General features: G+C 32.0%; 2 protein-coding genes across 3 annotated transcripts; both read left to right on the forward strand.

Moving 5' to 3' along the window:
- The first annotated feature begins 674 nt into the window (after window positions 1-674).
- Window positions 675-6,218, forward strand: LOC125187115 (wax ester synthase/diacylglycerol acyltransferase 4-like). Its single transcript, XM_048083636.2, has 5 exons — window positions 675-960; window positions 3,092-3,667; window positions 4,927-5,271; window positions 5,457-5,594; window positions 5,931-6,218. Exons 1-5 carry the CDS (start codon window positions 787-789, stop codon window positions 6,078-6,080), a joined length of 1,383 nt encoding a protein of 460 aa, XP_047939593.1. The 5' UTR covers window positions 675-786; the 3' UTR covers window positions 6,081-6,218.
- A 3,448-nt stretch (window positions 6,219-9,666) lies between these two features.
- On the forward strand, window positions 9,667-14,926 carry LOC125188543 (wax ester synthase/diacylglycerol acyltransferase 4-like). Of its 2 annotated transcripts, XM_089058251.1 has the most exons (6): window positions 9,667-9,925; window positions 11,748-12,323; window positions 13,228-13,581; window positions 14,079-14,216; window positions 14,323-14,338; window positions 14,535-14,926. In XM_089058251.1, the coding sequence occupies exons 1-6, from the start codon at window positions 9,737-9,739 to the stop codon at window positions 14,606-14,608; spliced, it is 1,347 nt and encodes a 448-aa protein (XP_088914377.1). In that variant the 5' UTR covers window positions 9,667-9,736; the 3' UTR covers window positions 14,609-14,926. The 2 variants fall into 2 exon arrangements, with proteins under 2 accessions (XP_088914377.1, XP_047941429.1); XM_048085472.2 differs by lacking the exon at window positions 14,323-14,338.
- Window positions 14,927-20,921: the final 5,995 nt, after the last annotated feature.

A 20,921-nucleotide genomic window follows, 5' to 3' on the forward strand; every position in this document is an offset into this window, starting at 1 on the left:
AAACAAAGAATAACAACTCACCAACAAGGAACAAGCCAAAACAGGAGTCGAGCATAGCGATAAGTGACAACGAGGAAGAAGACAACCACAAGCTCCACATTGCACCCAAGGCCGAGGACGAGATAAAAGTGATACAACACAATGTTGAATAATTATTACATATGATCATTCGATTCATCGACGTTCACACTGAATTGAGTTGCGTCTCATCGACTTTCAACTTATTATAGCAACACAATGCTGAATAATTATTACATATGATCATTCGATTCATATTAATTTAACAGATGCAATTAGTATTCGACCATAATAATTTAAAAATTTTAATGTTCATATTTGTGCTATAAATTAATCTACTTATAACGCTTAATTTTTTTTAAAAAAATGTATGATTTTATTTCATACCTTTACACCTTTATATACGATCTCAACTTCCAAACACAAGAGGCAATTAACTTTCCAAATTAATGCACATACATGATACATACATATATGTATATTGTTGGTTTCTAAATTAATACACAAGAACAAGAAGGCAATTAATATTCACTGGTCTCATTGTCATATGCACTAATGATTTAAATAAATTTTCCGAACCGTCTGCAATAAATAAAAAGGCACCCACTCTTTCTCCCCATTGGTATATAAATAATTGAGATGAATTCAGCCTATTTATATCAACCTTATAAACAAATATCTGAAATTATACTCTAGTTGAGTTTTCATTGGGCAACAAACAAGAAAAAAAAAGTTGATTTTTTTTTATAGAAAATAATTTTTTTTTTTATGGAGGAATATTCTGAACCAGTGAGCCCAACTGGGCAATACTTCACAAGCTCAGTGATTTCAGTGAGTGTGATTGGTGTTCTTGAATCAGAGATCCCAATTGATAATTCCAACTCTTTGTCTTTGCTCAAAGATGTGTTTCTTCCCATCAACCCTAGATTCTCTTCTCTCATGGTACTTTCTCTCTACCTCTCTTTTTACGATGGCGGGATTGACATTGTTGTGTGTTGTTGTCATGTTTGTTCGCGGCTTATTTTTATGTGTGTATTGTTGTTGTATTGGTTTTGTTGTGATCGTTTTAGGCAGTTTCTGGTTTTGAGCATTTTTGCGTTTACGAGAAAAATCATATGAATGTATAGAATTAGACAGGAGATTTTCCAAAATAATTAAATATATTTCTCTCTCTTTCTCTATTTGGCACTTCTGGTGATCAAGTACGAAAGCGGGCCTGGCCTCGTTGTGTGTCGTTGTACCGTTTGTTTGGTTTGTGTTGCTCTTTAGTGTGCTTCTATTGTTGTGTTGGTTTTTATTCTTTTTGGATTGTGATAATAGTTGGTAGCTATAGAATTTGTATATTTTTATATATATTTTTTTTCTTTTATAAAATCATTAAATTTAATTAAAATTTATTTATAATATTTTGGAAAAACATTTATCAATGTGAATCATTTTATTAATTTATTTTCGAGTATCAGTTTGAAAATATACATCTCTATCAATTTTTTTCTACGTCCGCCCTGTATGTATGCAGTGATACATTTTTTAGATCGGAGATTTTCCAAAATTATTTTTAGATTCGATACGTGGAAAGTCTGGTCATTATGCTTACTAGTTTAATGGTGATTAAGACTTTTTTAGTGTTTAGCTTAAAAGTTTCTGTTTTAATAGTATTTTTTGATTAATTAATTCAATCACGAGTAACTATATATTGTTCTTGAAATAATATTAATGTGTATGTTGCTTACTTTTTTTTCTCGATTTAGATGATCCTTTAATTTTTTTTAATCCGTAACCTTTGGCCTTTCTAAAAGTTTCCAATTTAATTGTGCTCATTCATCCGCCTAACAAAAAAAGGGTAAATGAATTATTAATGCAACCTATATTTAATGGCATCCACGAGATATCAAAATATATTGGATTTAGCTAGGTAGGTGAACATTTACCATGGCACTCCACATAACTAGTTTTCCATAAATGCAGCTAATAAATTTCACATAGTGACTATTCAACTTTATTTGAAATCTTGAATTCCTTACTTTGAAGAAAAAAGTCGTGACTAGTCTTCTAGATTATTAAATCATGAATTCATTAGTTCAAAGAAAAAAGTCTTATGAATTGAGCTTTTATTTACGTTTTCCAACTTAATATTATACACAAGCTAGCCCTTCCGATTATTTGAAATCTTGAAACCATTACTTCGAAGAAAAAGCCGTAAGCTGGCCCTTTAGATTATTAAATCTTGAATTCATTAGTTCAAAGAAAAGTCTTATGAATTGAGTTGTGTCTCATCGACGTTCTTACACTTATTATACGAGATACACACTAGCTAGCCATTTAGATTATTTGAAATCTTGAATCCATTACTTCGAAGAAAAAAGTCGTAAGCTAGCCCTTTAGATTATTAAACCTTGACTTCATTAGTTCTAAAGAAAGTCTTATGAATTGAGTTGCGTCTCATCGACGTTATTCAACTTATTAGTATTATTATGAGATACACATAGATTATTTGAAATCATGAATCCATTATCTGAAAAAAAAAGTCGTAAGCTAGCCCTTTAGATCATTAAACCTTGAATTCATTAGTTCAAAGAAAAAAGTCTTATGAATTGAGCTGCATCTCATCGACCTTCTTCAACTTATTATTCTATAATATCAATATAATAATATATTCATAGATATTGCGAACATATAAATCTCACATGAATACTGATCTTATAATTGTACTCTGTATAACATATTTCTTAATAACATATAGTATCTATCAGATCAATATATAACCCATATGTCGATGGTTAAAAGTCTTATTTGACTTTTACACGAGTTTTAATAAATTAATTGATTATGTAGCAAATGAAATAATTGAATCTAACCCGAGTCACATTTTTATAGTAATTTACTCAAAAATAGCAAAATATTAAGACTTTTGATCATAGACAAAGGGAGTATAATATTATAAAGACCTTTGTCCAATATATAACGATCTTAAATTAAATAGTGCATAACACCTAAGACACTTAGATCCCACACAAATTTTTTGTGATATTATTATATCTTGAACACTAACAAATTGACTGGGTCAAAATAGGTCAAAGACAGAAACGGAAAGAAGCACTGGAAAAAGGTCGATGTGAAGCTCGAAGACCACTTACTTTTCCCAAAATTTCCCGAAGGAAAAACACCGGAATTCTACGATGATTGCCTGAAAGATTACTTGTCTAGAATATCACTAGAAGAGTTCCCCCTTAGTAGGCCATTATGGGAAGTCCATGTCTTCCAATACCCCACCAAAAATGCAATGGGAAATGTGATCTTCAAACTTCACCATTCCCTTGGTGATGGCTTCTCTCTAATGGGGGCTCTTCTCTCCTGCATGGAACGAGCCGACGATCCTCGAATCCCACTAACGCTCCCTAGCATGATCCCGACCGGTCGAATAAATGGCGATGATCATAGCTTTTGCCAGAGAATTTCTAAGAATTTCTCTGGAATTGTCAATACTGTTGTGGATTTTGGGTGGAGTTTGTTGAAGAGTAGCGTGCTCGAGGATCACAAATCTCCGGTGAGGTCCGGTGAGGAAGGGGTCGAGTTTCGGCCGATCACGATTACCACCTTGACCTTCTCCCTTGATCAAATCAGGCAAATCAAGGCCAGTCTTCATGTGGTGAGTTTTCGTGCTATTCTTTTGTACTTTGTTGATATTTTTTGCTACTTAGATTGTCACTATTTATGTTGCAATTTACTTACTTCAATGCATTTTTTTATCAATTCAACCTTCAAGGTTAGATATGCATTTCCGAAACTTAAAAACAAGCCTATACTAGTACTTCCGAAAAAATAAAGTAAAAAAGAGAATACTATAGTTAGACTCTTCTCTACATTATTATTTCTCTTACTTTTCTTTCTCTCCACTTTAACTATTTATTATTATTTTTTCAAAACGAATACAAAAAAGAAATGACTCAAGTAACGTGGGACAGAGGGAGTACTTAATTTCACTTAGTTTTGAATGCTCTCTCTATATATATATATCATGGTCTCATGGATAAATCGAACTTTGTATATTACTTTGTTATGGTTAGTATTAATTTTAAAATTATATAAAAATCAAAATTAAATTTTTTATTATATTTTTTATTTGAAGTGATACTTAGAGAATATGAACAAATTAAGCATGAAATTTTTAAGTAAATTAAATATTAATATTACTATAAATAATTTTTAAGGTATTAGAATTAAAATAACTTGCATTATTAGTTATGGATTTACAACGAACGCGTTATTACCTAATTTTTCCCATTTATTATTTCAATTTGAGCATACAGCTAGCTTTCAATGCAGAATTTATTCGATATTTTTTAGTTAAATTTTGTGTGACGGTAATTAATTTCGCGCCATGGAGTATATTGTACTCCCTCTGTCCGCCATTAGGAGTTCCGGTCAATTTTGCGCACTCTTTTTGTAAAAATGATAAAAAATAGTTGAAGTGGAGAAATTGTGAAGTAAGAGAGAGAATAATGTTGAGAAGAGTTTTCTTAACATTATTCTCTCTCTTACTTTACCATTTCTCCACTTTAACTATTTATTATTATTTTTATAAAATGAGTGCTCAAAATTGACTGGGACTCCTAATGGTGGACGGAAGGAGTAGTATTTAATACTACTATTCATTTAAACAGTCAATAATTAATACCGTGAGTAGTCACTCCCAAACATTAAATTTTCAACTATACTGTATTATATATGAGATCAATTTAAAAAATAATAATTATAATCTTTAATTTCTATATAGTGAAAGGGTAGTGATCAATGAATACACCTAGTGCCATATTTTGACTAATTGGTACAAGATCATGACAACATTAAGTCAGAATGATGAAATAAAATACGAGATTGAAATACATGACACGTGTTGTTATGCAGAGTATAAACGATGTGGTGTGCGGAGTGGTTTTTTTGGGGATTAGACTCTACATGCAGGCAATGAAGCAAGACCTCACCGATGCAAAATCAACTGCGTTGGTTCTACTCAACACGAGGAACATCCGCACCTACAAAACCATATCCGAGATGGTCGAACCCGACGATGACGAATCAACATGGGGCAACCGATTTGCCTTCCTCCACGTCCCTCTCCCGAAAATGTCGGCCGACCCGCTCAATTTCGTGCTCAAAGCCAACAAGTTGATTAGGAGGAAAAAGAATTCCGCAGCTTTAGTTTTGACCGGGAAATTACTCGATGCATTGAGGAAATTGAGAGGCCCTGAGGTATGATTATTTTTTTTAAAATTAAATGTGGTAATAAGTCTGTTTTTTTATTGTTAGTTAATTAGTTTGCTAGTGCTACTTAGGTTTGATAAAAATATTTCATAATTAAGGTTTTTATTTTATTTTTTATATTGTTAATTTGTAATTGTTATTAAAAAGTTATCAAAATTTGTTTTTTTTGGCAGGTAACAGCAAAATATATTCATAGCACTTTAAAGAACACAAGCATGACAGTATCAAACATTATGGGCCCTGTTGAAAGAATGGCTTTGTCTAATCATCCAGTTAAAGGCTTGTATTTCATGGTTGTTGGTGTCCCTCAGGTCTCTCTCTCTCTCTCTCTCTAGTTTTATATTTATTTATTTAAAAAATAAATATAAAATTATGAACTTGCACTTAATGTATAACGAAATTGCACTAATATAATCCATAAATTAGCTGCAATGAACTCAATATTCAGTGAATTATGATTAATTGCCTATAAGTATGATTTATCACACACTTTTCGTAATTTAAATGACAAATCACGAAGTTTGAAAATTTCTCGATTATTTTATAGGCAATTAACCTGTATAGTATAAATTAATATCAATTTTTCTCTGTCTACGAAATATAGATGTATGGTATTGTTTTTAATTATATTTATGAATATATTGCAGAATCTTACTATAACAATGGTGAGCTACATGGGAAAGCTGAGGATAGCTTTGGGAACAGAAAATGGGCTCATTGATTCTCCCAAATTCAAGTCTTGTCTTCAAAATGCCTTTGATACAATTCTCAAATCAGCCATCTCCTCTACTGTTTGATTTAATAAATTTTTTTTACTAATTTACACGAACTATTAATGGCTATAACAATGTGCCAATGTCTTTTTACATGTGTGACACATGAAATTAAATGTATAATTCACATATCAACAGCTATGGAAATAATTATATTGTCTACATCTAATTAAATTTATATTCAGTTTCTTACGTAGTACTCTTTGTTGGCGTCGACAAAATTTAAAAGTAAATGTATATCAAACTTCTTTTGTAATTCCAAACATATGTTAGAGATTTATTTTTCCACCGTTGCTGGCTAATTTCTCTAAAATTCAACAATAAATAAGTACTCCTTATGTCTCACAAAAGATATTACACTTGTGGGATGACACAGAATTTTAGGAAGTATTGTTTTATATGTTAAGTGGAGATAGAATATATAATATTTATATTAATATGAGAAAAAACTTTTTCCATAAATGAAAAGGTGACATCTATAGTGTAGGGGTGAGGAAAAAAACCGAAAACCAAATATTCGAACTGAACCAAACCGAAATTTTGAAATTCAGTTCGGTTCGGGCAAAAAAAATAACCGAAAAACCGAATTATATTTTAAATATAATATTATATATATTCTTTAAATATATATATTTTGTATAATATGTATTATATATATTCTATTAATTTTATATTATATACATATATATATATATTCTATTAGTATATACTCCTTCCGTCCCGCTTTAACAGTCCCATTGACTTTTCTGCTCTCTTTTTGTAAAAATGATAAAAAATAGTTAAAGTCGAGAAATGGTAAAGTAAAAAAGACAATAATGTAGATAAGATTCTTCTCTATATTATTGTCTCTCTTACTTTATCAAAATTTATCAATTTCCACATTTTATTAATTTATTTTCGAGTAACATTTTGAAAATATATATGCCTATCAATTTTTTTCTACTTCAGCAATACATTTTTAGATCGGAAATTTTCCAAAATTATTTTTAAATTCAATATGTAGAAAGTTTGGTCATGATGCTTAATAGTTTAATGGTAATTACGAGTTACGACTTTTTTTTTTGTTTAGCTTAAAAGTTTCTGTTTTAATAGCGGGATGTGGAATTAAATTTAATGAGATATATACAGGGACACTGATTTTTTGATTAATTAATTCAATCACGAGTAACTATATATAGTTTCTTGAAATGAAATTTATATGTATGTTGCATACTTTTTTTATTTTCTCGATTTAGATGATCCTAATATTTATTTACTTTTTTTAATCCGTAACCTTGGCCGTTTTAAAAGTTTCCAATTTAATTATGCTCATTCATCCGCCTCAAACAAAAGTTGTATAAATGAATTATAAATGCCACCAATATTTTATGGCATCCACGAGATATCAATCTATATTGGATTTAGCTATGTAGGTGATCATTTACTATCCACACTCCACTTAGGTTGTTTTCCATAAATAGATCTAATAAATTTCACATAGTGACTCTTCCACTTTATTTTGTTGATAATGAGATACACATTAGCTAAAGGGCCCTTTAGATTATTTGAAATCTCGAATCCCTTGAATCCCTTACTTTGAAGAAAAAAGTTGTAACTAGTCTTTTAGATTATTAAGTCATGAACTCATTAGTTCAAATAGAAAAAGTCTTATGAACCGAGTTGCATTTCATTTATGTTATAAAAGTAAATGTATATCAACTTCTTTTGTCAATCCAAACATATGCGAGAGATCTTATTTTTCACTGTTGCTTGCTAATTTCTCTAAAATTCAACAACATAAATGAGTACTATAATTTTAAAGGTCACGCTACGGTAGACTTGAACTTGACCCATTTTATCACTTGGCCAACTCACACACAACTATGTTTAGTAATAACTTTATTTTAATAAAAGTTAAGAAATTAATACATGAAAATTTATGCAGTCATTATGATTAATAACGGTAGTTTTGTACTCCTTCCGTCCGCGAATAGGAGTCTCATTTCCTTCCGGCATGAGGTTTAAGAAATGTTAAGAAATGTGAGTGGAAAAAAGTTAGTGGAATATGAGTCACACTTGTATATATTGGTTCTAAATGATATGTGAGTGGAATGAGTTAGTGGAATGTGGGGTCTTAGTACAATTTATGGTAATTATGAATCGGGACTCCTATTCACGAACGGACTAAAATGGAAAAACGAGACTCCTATTCACAAACGGAGGGAGTAATTAGCAAATTTATGCCTTCAACGGGCGGGTGGAGCATATGCATCCCCATTAATTAGGCGTTATGGCTGTAAAATACTTTTCATAACGCTGAGAATGATTTTTGTGCTTAGATTATCATCGAATAATGACTTAATCCAAATTTATATGCTAAGAAAATTCTCAAATTGAAAAAGAACACAACATGTCATATTCAAACTCATATACAACATGTATCTGTTATCGACACGATCACAACACGATAACAATTGGAACCTAATTTACACTACTAAAACCTAGTTACACGATCAAACATGCATGCTTTTTAAACATGATCTACATAATCTAAAGCTAATTTACACGAGCCTATAGAATCAAATTAAAGTATATTTTTTTTCAAAGAGTAAAAATAATTTAAATAATAGTCCTACTTCATAATAGGTTATCTAATCTCAGTCCAAAATCTTACTACTAGATATACACGAACCCAGTGGATAAAACTAAAGTATAAAAATAAAATTTTAATAGGTTATACAATATCAATCCTAAATTTTAATGGATCAACCCACCCAATTAAAACAAAATTTAATTCAAAAAGCCTAAATTTATTAGTTTTATATGAATTGAATGACTATATCGAGCTATCTAACTCGAGAATAATGTGAACCAGTCACCCAGGACCAGATCCTACCATACCTCCTTCCATTTGATTGGGTGTTTTGTGAGACAATTAATTGACCATTTAAATGTGATGCACACGTGTTTGCTTTTCATTTGTACATAACTCATAACAGCCCCTTTCCCATAATATTTGTATGCTAGCCTTTTTGCATACATATTTATTCTATATTAATTGATTAAAGTCCTTTTTTTTATATATAAATGAATAATCGAGTTTTTTAGCAAATCTGCAACGGAAGAAAATTCACAAATGAGTTTTTAATAAATGTTTTTAAAATGGCTGAATATGGGAGCAACGCACAACCATTTCATTTTCTTCTCCTTCTTTTATAATTATCTTATTTTTTAATCTATAAATCAATAAGTTTAGTCAATTCTAATATATCAACTCACAAAGGACATCATTTGATGCAATGTATCAACCACTCAAAATTAACAACGTAGGAGATAGACATATTTTTTGATTTTAGGAATTGTTAGATAATATGTTTAATTTGAGACAGAAAGAGTGAGTGCAAGTATTAAATGGAGTGAGAATTAAAAGTGGTTGAGTATATAAATTGGAGAAAGAAATTTATCAAAAATAAAAATGTATTATCGGAAATAAATAAGTGTGTCATTTGGGACGAGGGGAGTACTATAATATAGCATAGATTTTCCCCATGCAAATTAATTAGTGTTCTCTATATATATATCATCATCTCAACCATTCAAGTTAATATGCTACATGTATCATACCATACTTAATTAGATTACTTAACATACATTATCAATCTTTAGTGTGTGTGTGAGAGAGGGAGAGAGAGTTGAAGATTATGGAGGGTGAAGAAGAAGTTTTGGAGCCTATGAGTCCAAGTGCACAATACTTGAGAAGCTCTGCGATATCAACCACAATATTAGCAGTTTTGGAAACTGAAGATCACATTAATGTTGATGATAATATGGCTCTGTCTCTTATCAAAGATCTTTTCTTGCCTATAAACCCACGTTTCTCCTCGATTATGGTATGAATATCCTTACCCTCATGTAGATTGTGAAATCATTCTGTCTCTGATGGTTGAGGTTGACGAATAACGCTATTGTCCTTTTACTTTTGTTTTTTGGTGCATGTCTGTTATTTTTCGTCTATAGCAACTATAGCACATGTATTTTTGCATGTATGTTACTCCCTCCGTCCCGGATAATTCGTCCCAGTTTTCCATTTTGGTCCGTCCCACATAATTTGTCCCACTTCACTTTTACCATTTTTGGTAGTGGACCCCATAATCCACTAACTCATTTCTACTCACATTTTATTATAAAACTAATATATAAAGGTAGGACCCACATTCCACTAACTTTTTCAACCCACTTTTTATTACAATTCTTAAAACCCGTGCCCGGTCAAAGTGTGACCCAAATTATCCGGGACGGAGGGAGTAATTTAGTTGTTGTTTCAGTATGACTCTCTACTTACCAAGTTTCGGTATGACTCTCTACTTACCATTTTGATGGCTCGGGCATTTATACCGCATCAAGTTCATTAGTTAATACACAACTATGATAACCAACAAGTTTATTAACAAAAAAAAGGTGTTTCCATGTTGATACTTTGTTCGTACGTTGATTTTTGTTGGATATTTTAGTGTAATTGGATTAACTTGATTGATCAGTATTATCATAATGAGACATCATATAAGTCTGGAGGTGCGGAATGCACGCTTATTTGAATTCATTATGTAGTTAGGGACGAAGCCCCTGACAGATGGACGGGGGTCCGGGGGTAGCGCCCCCGGGTAGTGGGGTCCAAGGGGCAGAGCCCCTGGCTGAGGTCAGCTTGGAAATTTTTTATTTCCAACGAAGTTGCTGTGTAAGAAATTCATCCGAAAATGTAATTTCTGAAAGTCAAAGGTCTAGTTTGCAATTTCGGAAACTTAAAAAAAACAGTTAATTTCGGTTATGAAATTAACAGATGTGTCTGTTCATCTTGTTAAATACTGATCGATTCTTGTTTGGTTCGTATATTCTTTTTCTCAGATATCAACATAAGAAAGTTCTGATTTTTCTCTGAATTGTATCCGATCAAATATTTTGGTAGAATCACCGAAATTGATTTGATCTGAAAGTGATTTCATCACGACTTTCAGATTATCCGTTCTGTTTTTGTTCAGTATATTGAATCTCCCTAACAATTTTGTTACTCTTTATCGTCGTTGTTGTTGTGAACGGTTACCATATTGTTATTTTGCTCGTAATTTCTATGGCTTGATTAGGCTAATAACAAAAAAAATGGTGTTTTCTTACTACTACTTTGTTTGTACATTAATTTCAGTACTCTCTTGTCGTTGTTTATATGATAAACTTGTTGGAATAATTGAGTGAACAATTATATAAAGCTCTCTATGATGATTAACCGAGAATGACGGAGAAGAAGCATAAACTATAAAGCAGAAGCTTATCTTGATCTATAACGAATTGAACGGCGAAATTGCTTTGTAGCAGCTATGGATCTTCCAAACAATCGCAATAGTCTGCCGAGAGAATACATCGATATCGAATGTTCTTCTGACGTCTGGGACCATAACCCTAGTTTTTATTTATATAAAATATAAACCCCTTTATTTTCTATTCGGTCCCTCATCAAATAGAAAATCACAAAATGGTATCTACACTTATTTCCATAACAAATAAATACACTTTAGCCCAAACTTTAATCTTCAATAGATCACTTCAATTGGGCAACCACAAGATAGCCATACCCGTTAAATTAGTCATGTGGAAGCCCAAATTTCTAACATAACTATTTTTACACTGTTGCTTTGCTCGTCAATTTCATGGCTCGATTAGGTTACCGACAAAAAGGGGGTGAGGAAATGGAAAAGGGTAGAGGTGAACCTTGAAGACCACCTCATTGTCCCCACTTTCCCTAGTGAAATGTCGGTGGACTACTACGATGAATGTTTCAACGACTACATGTCCAAAATAGCAATGGAACAACTACCAAATCATCGACCGTTGTGGGAAATTCACATACTCAGATATCCTACAAAGAATGCAGCTGGCAATTACATTTTCAAGCTCCATCACTCGTTGGGCGATGGCTACTCCTTGATGGGAGCCCTCCTCTCGTGCCTCCAACGCGCTGATGACCCATCAGTGCCGCTTACGTTCCCATCCCGGCACTCGAGAACGGATCCTGGAACCCACCGCAAGGTCTGGCTGCAGCAGATTCCTAGGTTTTTCACCGGACTTGGTCACACGGCTTACGACTTCGGGTGGAGCCTCTTCAAGAGCACCTTGATGAAGGACGATAAATCACCGATTAGATCGGGCGCGGATGGTGTGGAATTTCGGCCGATCGTGATGACGACAACGACGTTGTCTATTGATCAGCTCGGGCAAATCAAGAGCAAGCTCAATGTGGTAATAATCTCTAGAACCATATATAAACATCCCTTTCTTTATTTTGGATTTATTGACTTAATTAGTGTCCCAACTTATCATTTAATTGTGTCAATTTATGTCTTGTACAATTAATTAAGTTAATACTAAATACCTAGCTCGACATTTTCAAATACTCCACTATTCTAAAAAAAAAAGAGAAGCAAGACCCCCAACATTATTTTGGGAAATAACTAGCTAATTAGTATGTTTCCATTTGAAAAAAAAGAGATTTCTATATATATACTCTTCCCATGCTATGATGCTACATAAATGAATTACGTGTGTGTCTATATGCAAGTATACGTGAATGCCAATAAATTGCCTTTTTTTTCCTTGAGGATTTATTTTTTGTCATTTGATAGGTTAATTACATAAAAAGTTAATCATATTTATTTATTATACAAAAGTTAATCATATTTATCATGTCTACCATTTTGTGTCCTCCCAATATAGTTTCCATTATTACTTACACTATTTTTAAAATATGATTTTATTCGTTCACAATACACTAACTATTTTTTATTAAAACCCATGTCATGCCTCTATTTAAAATTAGAATAAGATAAATAGTAATGGTTCCATAGTTATTATGTGGCCATAGTGACTCATGACCTCAATTTATTTAAAAAAGAAAATGTCTTTGTCAATGCTTCATCGTCCAACCACCATGTCTCTAAATTCCTTCCTATACACTAAATATCTACTTCCCCACCTATCTTTAAAACACTCTCACATGTCAATTGTTTTCTAATTAAATAATCAAGCACATCTCAACTTCAACCAATTTCAACTTTAACTTTAGAAATCAATAGTGACACACATACTTTCATTAATATATTCATGAACCTAATGTACATATCTTAATTTTTGTGAACATGGGCAGACCATTAATGACGTCATAACCGGTTTAATAACATTGGGAACTCGAATATACATGCAAAAAGCAGATGAAGAGTCATGCAAATCAAAGACAACCGCCCTAGTTTTGCTCAACGCTAGGGCTATTGGAGGGTACAAATCAGTCGATGAGATGATCAAACCTAATTCCGACGTGCCATGGGGCAACCGGTTCGCGTTCTTGCATGTTCCTTTGCCTAAATTGACTCAATCGGAGCTTCTAAATCCGCTCGATTTTGTTAAGAAAGCTCATCGGATGATCAAGAGATATAAGAATTCTGGCGCAGTTTACCTAACTGGCCAGCTTCTTAGTTTTATCACAATGGTCAGAGGTCACGAGGTATGATTTAAACACATCGAATACATACATCTTCATTTGTTGTGATTTGCTTTGTTTACGACTTCGTGATTATTGGGTTTTATTCTCGAATTTGAAATAGGTCATGCCTAAATTTGTACTTGACCGGTCTGAGTTGGGATGTAAACAATTGTTATTAACATCATTAATTCTACAAATAATGAATAGTGATATCACTATGTTTTCTAGGTATCATGATCAGAATATATAATGTTAGTGTGAATGATATTTACGGATGATCTCACATAAGGTACGTAGCATTAAGTTTATCATATATTATCAAGGTCCAAACTATAAAATGGTCGGCTGAAAGATGATTATTAGTTCAAGTGTCTCTATCTTTTCATGGTAGAGTAAATTCCCAAAGCCCATGTTCGTGCACCGGGTGCTAACACGTACAAGCAACTTGCGATTACTAACATAACCATTTGGAATATTATATGTTTTCATAGTAAAATATGTCTAATGTTATGTAACAGGCAACAGCTCGACATATCCACGCCACATTGAAAAACACTAGCATGGCAATTTCGAATTTGATTGGACCTGTTGAACAAATGGCTTTGGCCAATCAACCCTGTAAAGGACTCTACTTCGCAGTTGTGGGCCCACCTCAGGTAATCACACCTCTCTCTATATATAAATGTAATTTAATCATTATACTCTTTCGTTTATAACTAATAGTCTTATCTTTTTTCATTTTTTCCTCTCCACAAATATTAGACTCTTTCTATTTTTGGTAAGTCTTTATTTTGAATTATTGAGTTGGATTGCATTCATTAGTAAAAAAATACTACAATCATTTTATTTCTCTCTATCTCTCTTCTACTTTATCGAATTTGTATTAAAATGTTTGTCGTCCACTACCAAGTCTATTGGCGATGGACGAAAAGAGTACAAGTTATTGATATGTTTATTAATTTATTTGATTGCAGAGCCTAACTGTAACAATGATAAGTTATGTGGGAAAATTGAGGATTGCAGTGACAGCAGAGAAAGGATTTATTGACCAAAATAAAATGAAGTCATGTATTGAACATGCCTTTGAGGTCATCTACAATGCTGCTCTTGAAGTTTAGACTACTGTGTGTGTTACACACACTGATTTACACATACATATATATTTGTGTTTGTGTGTATCGTTTATATTGGAGTACATGGGAAAACTGGGTAAAACAAAGGGAGATATATGTTTTATGTTACCTTTTTTTATCCAATTATTGGTCCTAGTATTTGTTTGTAATTTTGTGAGATGTATGTACGTAAAGAATAAAGAAATAAAAAAGACGTGGGCTGCTAATTTATTGGCTCTCATTTCTTTGCCTGACTCATAAAGGTGTAAGGGCCCAATTATGAATGTTTGAATGTGAGTTTTTTTAAAAAAATTTTTGGTAATAGTAATATTTATACTAATTTGGTTCGTACACACTTTGTATGAACGGTTTAAAATAACTTAATTGATAGCTAAAAATGATCTTATTTCTAATCTCATATAGTACTACTATGTGACTATAATCATATACTCCCTCCGTCCCGGCTAAGATGACACATTACTGAGCCGGCACGGGATTTTAGGAGTTATTGGTTAAAGTGTTTAATTGGAGAGAGAGAAGGTGGGTGTAAGTTTTAAAGTAGAGAAATAAAGAAAGATGAATATTTTAATAGGAGTGAGAAAAAGTGGTTGAATGTATTAATTGGAGAGAGAAAGTTACCAAAAAGGAAATGTGTCATCTTAGTTGGGACAAACTAAAAAGGAAAACATGTCATCTTAAACGGGACGGAGGGAGTAGTAAATTGATTTATGTTAATCAAATGATTATATGCCTATATATTTGTGTTAAAATAACAACACCTCTTAAAATAACACCATACCACCACGTATCCAGCAATATTATAAACACTACACAACAATGTATAGAGGGTATTGCTAGCCGAGAAAAAATTAATGTCTAGTGTATTGGATGAAGGGAGTAAGATTTAATCTATTTACTATCATTTTATCAAAATACGTGCAAAAAAAAGAGGTCATCTTAACTAGGATGAAGGGAGAAAGATTTAATCTAACTCTCACATGCTAAGATATTTTTCAACCTGAACACGAACCTAGCTAGTCTACTACTTCCTCCATCGAAGATGATTCACTTTTTTTTTTGGTTTGTCTTAACCAAGATTATCCATTACCTAAAATGGAAGCACATTTATCTCTACTTTATTCCTATCTCTTACTATACTCTCTCCTTGTGCATGACCTATTCATCTTCCTAATTTACTGACATACTAAATAAAACTTGTGCATAAAACTCGTGCATAAACATACTAAATAAAACTGCATAAAATCTTGTGTCGTCCAAAGAAGAGGTCATCTTCCTTGGGACGGAGGGAGTACATTTAAACTCGTGCATGACCTATTCATTACTGACACAATATAATATACTCCCTTTGTCCCGCTTTAGTAGTCCCATTGACTTTTCTGCACTCGTTTTATAAAAATGATAATAAATAGTTAGAGTGGAGAAATAATAAAGTAAAAAAGAGAATAATGTAGATAAAACTCTTCTCTATATTATTCTCTTTTTTACTTTATTATTTTTCCACTTTAACTATTTATTATCATTTTTACAAAAGGAGTGTAGAAAAGTCAACATGACTGCTAAAGCGGGACGAAGGGAGTATAAGCTAACACGACGTATTAACATGATAATGAGCAGTACTTAATTTACACAAAAAAACCTACTTTTCAAACCTAATTTACACGAACTAAAATTGATGTACAGTAACCTAGAGAATGAAACTAAAATAGAAGAATAAAAATAATTTAAATAATAATTTTACTTTTTTTTTGGAGTTATATGTTTTTCAATCCCAATTCCCAACTCAAAATCTTAATGGGCCAACTCAATGAAAACACAAATCCAATAGAAAGTTACCCTAATTTATAAGATCGTATATGTTCATGACGTATCTTGTCTAAATTATCATCGCTAAATGTATGTACATAATTAGTTTTACCTACCAACGGACTGTAGGGCGGTTGAAAGCGCAGAGTTGTGGTGACCTTGAGGTCACGAGTTAAAATCCCACCACCCGTTGGGAGACTTTTAGCCTTAATTCGCAAGTCCAGTCGAACAGGATTGATCGGTTCCGCCGAAGGCGGATTCGGAACACCTTTCGACAATGTGAGTTAAATAAGTTGGTGGAATGATGGGTCTACTTATCATTTATGGTAAAAGTGAAATGAGCCTAAATTTTATGGATCAACCCAATAAAAACACAAATTTAATAAAAAAAATAGCCTAAATTTATTAGTTTTATACTATATTTGTGTCGTGTCTAAAATTATATGAATTGAATGTCTATATCAAGCAAACTAACTCGTGAATAATCCAGGACCAGATCATACCTCCTTCCATTTGATTGGGTGTTTTGTGAGCCAAGTAATTTACCATATACTTAAATGTGATACATACATGTATCCGTTATCGACATGATCGCAATACGCGTTAACGATTGGAACCTAATTTACACGACTAAAACCTAATTACATGATCAAACATGCATGATACGATCTACATAATCTAAAGCTAATTTACACGAGCCTATAGAATAAAATTAAAGCATAGTACTTTTTACGAAGAATAAAAGTAATTTAAATAATAATCTGCTTCGTAATAGGTTATTCGATCTCAGTCCAAAATCTTAGTAGATATACACGAACCCAGAGGATAAAACTAAAGTATAAAAATACTCCATTATTTATTAGGTTATGCGATGTCAATCCAAAATTTTAATGAATCAACCCACCCAATTAAAACACAAATACAATGAAAATAGCCTAAATTTATTAGTCTTGTACTACTCCATATTTGCGTCGTGTCTAAAATTATACTACCTCCGTCCTCCAAAATTTGCTACACTTTGATCCGACACAGATTTTAAGAAATGTACTGAAAAATGAGTTGAAAAAGTTGGTGGGATGTGAGTCCTACTTTTAAAGTATTAGTTTTATAATAAAATGTGAGTAGGAATGAGTTAGTGGAATATGGGGTCCACTACCAAAAATGATAAAAGTGAAGTGTATCAAATTTTCAGGGACAGACTAAAATAGTAAACTGTATCAAATTTTCAGGGACGGAGATAATATGAATTAAATTTCTATATCGACCAAACTAATTCGTGAATAATCCAGGACCAGATGGTACCTCCTTCCATGTGATTGGGTGTTTTGTGAGACAGTTAATTGACCATATACTTAAATGTGATGCACACGTGTTTGCTTCTCATTTGTGCATAACTCATAAGAGTCCCATTCCCATAATAATTATCTGTATTATTAACTGACTAAAGTCCTTATTGATAATGATTAATCGAGTTTTTAGCAAATCTGCAGCGGAAGAAAATTCACAAACCGAAATGAAATAAATGTTTATAAAATGGCTGAATATGGGATTAACGCAAAACCATTTCTTTTTCGTCTCCTTCTTTTATGTTTTTCTTATTTTTTCAATCTATAAATCAATAAGCTTGGTCAATTATGATATTATCATAAATTTTGAAAACGTCTATTAAATCACAACGCTTTAATTTTCTCAATTTTCCATTGTATATATAATAACGTCTTCTGGTTATTGTAAACAAACGACAATGTTTCAATTAAATAAATATATTTTCTACACTTTTATTGTTTTAATTAAATAATGTTGTTTGTACTTAAATGAATTAATTGAGATGAAATACTGCAGTTAAGTCGTTTTCAAAACATATGAAATTAAAATTACCAAAATTTGATCAAATGTATATCGTGATTTAAATGAAATCTCATTTAATTTCATTTTTCCAAGATACAACCTAATTTCAATCTGAATATATACTAGCATACATTAATATTCGTACATGTACATATTGTATCATTAACAGAGATGATAAATAATTTATTCTAGGATATAATTATATTGTAGAGATGTAGCAAACATGTTTCTATGTACCTACTTTAATGGGTTTGTGTTTAAATGACACCCCCTCTTAAAATGACACTGTGACACCATTTATACAGCAATATTATAAACGCTATACAGCAATATTACAAACACTACACAACAATCTATAGATTGCTGTATAGTGTGTCGGATATTGCTGGACAAGAAATATTGTTGTATAAAGACCAGCAAATTGCTGCGTCTTTTTCAGTTTTTTTTTTTGCCACGTGGCAGCTTATTATTCGTCCACGTGTACAAATGATTGGCTAGGAATGGTGGTATGGTGTTATTTTAACGGGTGGTGGCACCCCAATATGCCCCTACTTTAATGACTACTAAACTGTTTAGATGTAAATATTTTTCACCCTTAACACATATAACTAGGGGTGAGCAAAATAACCGAAAACCGAATATCCGAACCGAACCAAACCGAAATTTTGAAATTCGGTTCGGTTTTTTCGGTTTTTCGGTTCGGTTCGGTTTGGGCGAAAAAAAAAACCGAAAACCGAAAAACCGAATTATATTTTAAATATATTATTATATATTTTTATCCTATTAATTTAGTATATTATATCATATATATAATATATATTCTTCTAATATATTTTTACATAATAAATATTATATATATTATATTAATTTTATATTATATATATTTATATTCTATTAGTATATATAAAATAAAATAAATTAGATATATTAAAATATACTATTTTATTCGGTTTTTCGGTTTTGTTTTGAAATTTTGGTTTTTTCGGTTTGGTTCGGTTTTTTAAGTTCGGTTTTCGGTTTTTCGGTTTCAATTTTAGCCTAAATTCGATTTTTCGGGTTCGGTTCAGTTTGGGCGAAAAATCAAACCGAAACCCGAATGCACACCCCTACATATAACACGTAAGTTTCCATTATACTTTATCTTGCAATATTACAAGATGGAGACGGCATGAAAAGTCATTATCGTACACAACCCAACTAAAATTATCTCTATTAAATACTCCGTCGCCTCATTTCATGTGAGGCATTTTTTTTGGCATAGGTTTTTAGGAGTAAAAGAAAAGTAGAGATAAAAAGCATGAGAGATGATATAGCAGAAGAGATATATATACGGTATTGCTTATTTTTTTAAAAAAAGAAAGAAAATATCTCACTTATATTGGGACGGCCTAAAAGGAAATACACCTCACCTATAATGGAATAGAGGTAGTATAAGAAAACCTATGAATAAATAATTGTTTGAAGATATTTAGAATATCTAGGCAAATTTAAAACTCCACCATTTTTGTACAAGAAACAAATTGTTTAGTTTAAATTATTAAGGGGTTAACGAAATTGAATTTGGCCTCGTCCGAGCGCTCATCCAGGTCGACGGACGATCAGTTGGACGAGTGCCTCGCTCGAACTTTTGGTCGGACCACTGCAAAAGAAAGGGCTGGACTAAGAATTGCTGATGTGGTGGGCGGACTAGTGGTCCGACCATTGTGGATATTGGAGTAAATGATAGTAGTACTATTGAGCAATAAACTAACTTCGCGTTGTATGAAGTATGAACGTATAAGTTCTCACAAAATTTCCTCACATGAATATTTTTATTATACTAAACGTATTAATTCATTGCAATGAAATTACATAGGATATTATATTTATGTAATGTAATGCTCAGTCTCCTACATTATGAACTATGTGTGAATTTAAATTATTTTTGAAAAACAAATCAGCACAAATTTCCTTATTTTAATCCTTATTTTCGAGTTTCCTGAACTGAATTAATAATGCAGTATATGTGTATAATGCAACCATATATATATATGGAGTATAACATTATTATAATATTAATTATCAGCTATATATATTAATTTATAACGTCATGGTGAAGAATATATAGATCTAGGGACATGTTAGGGTGCCACCACCCCTTAAAATAACACCATACCATCATTCCTAGCCAATCATTTGTACACGTGGACGAATAATAAGCTGTCACGTGGCAAAAAAAAAATCTGAAAAAAGACGGTCAGCAATTTGCTGGTCTTTATCCAGCAATATTTCTTGTCCAGCAATATCCGACACAATATACAGCAATCTATAGATTGCTGTGTAGTGTTTGTAATATTGTTGTATAAGCGATGTCACGGTGTTATTTTAAGAGGGGTTGTCATTTTAACACAAACCTATAGATCTAACTTGTAGTAGTAATTCATAAGGTGTAAATAAATGTAGCAACATGCTCACAAATGACATCATTTGATGCAACGTTTGCACAACCACTCAAAATTACCAACGTAGTACTCCCTCCGACCCAAGGAAGATGCCTCTTCCTTGGGTGGCACGAGATTTTTATGTAGTTTAATTTTG

This window comes from Salvia hispanica, chromosome 5, assembly GCF_029641045.1.
Source record: "Salvia hispanica isolate PSC_SH4W2 chromosome 5, Shi_PSC_v1, whole genome shotgun sequence".
Classification (NCBI taxonomy): Eukaryota; Viridiplantae; Streptophyta; class Magnoliopsida; order Lamiales; family Lamiaceae; genus Salvia; species Salvia hispanica.

Bases quoted from the DNA above. Each gene is read 5' to 3' on its own strand.
- LOC125188543 (XM_048085472.2), top strand. From the start codon at position 9,737: ATGGAGGGTGAAGAAGAAGTTTTGGAGCCTATGAGTCCAAGTGCACAA. The intron at 9,926-11,747 runs GTATGAATATCC...TGGCTCGATTAG, and splicing joins CACGTTTCTCCTCGATTATG to GTTACCGACAAAAAGGGGGT. The intron at 12,324-13,227 runs GTAATAATCTCT...GAACATGGGCAG, and splicing joins TCAAGAGCAAGCTCAATGTG to ACCATTAATGACGTCATAAC.
- LOC125187115 (XM_048083636.2), top strand. From the start codon at position 787: ATGGAGGAATATTCTGAACCAGTGAGCCCAACTGGGCAATACTTCACA. The intron at 961-3,091 runs GTACTTTCTCTC...GGGTCAAAATAG, and splicing joins CTAGATTCTCTTCTCTCATG to GTCAAAGACAGAAACGGAAA. The intron at 5,272-5,456 runs GTATGATTATTT...TTTTTTTGGCAG, and splicing joins GGAAATTGAGAGGCCCTGAG to GTAACAGCAAAATATATTCA.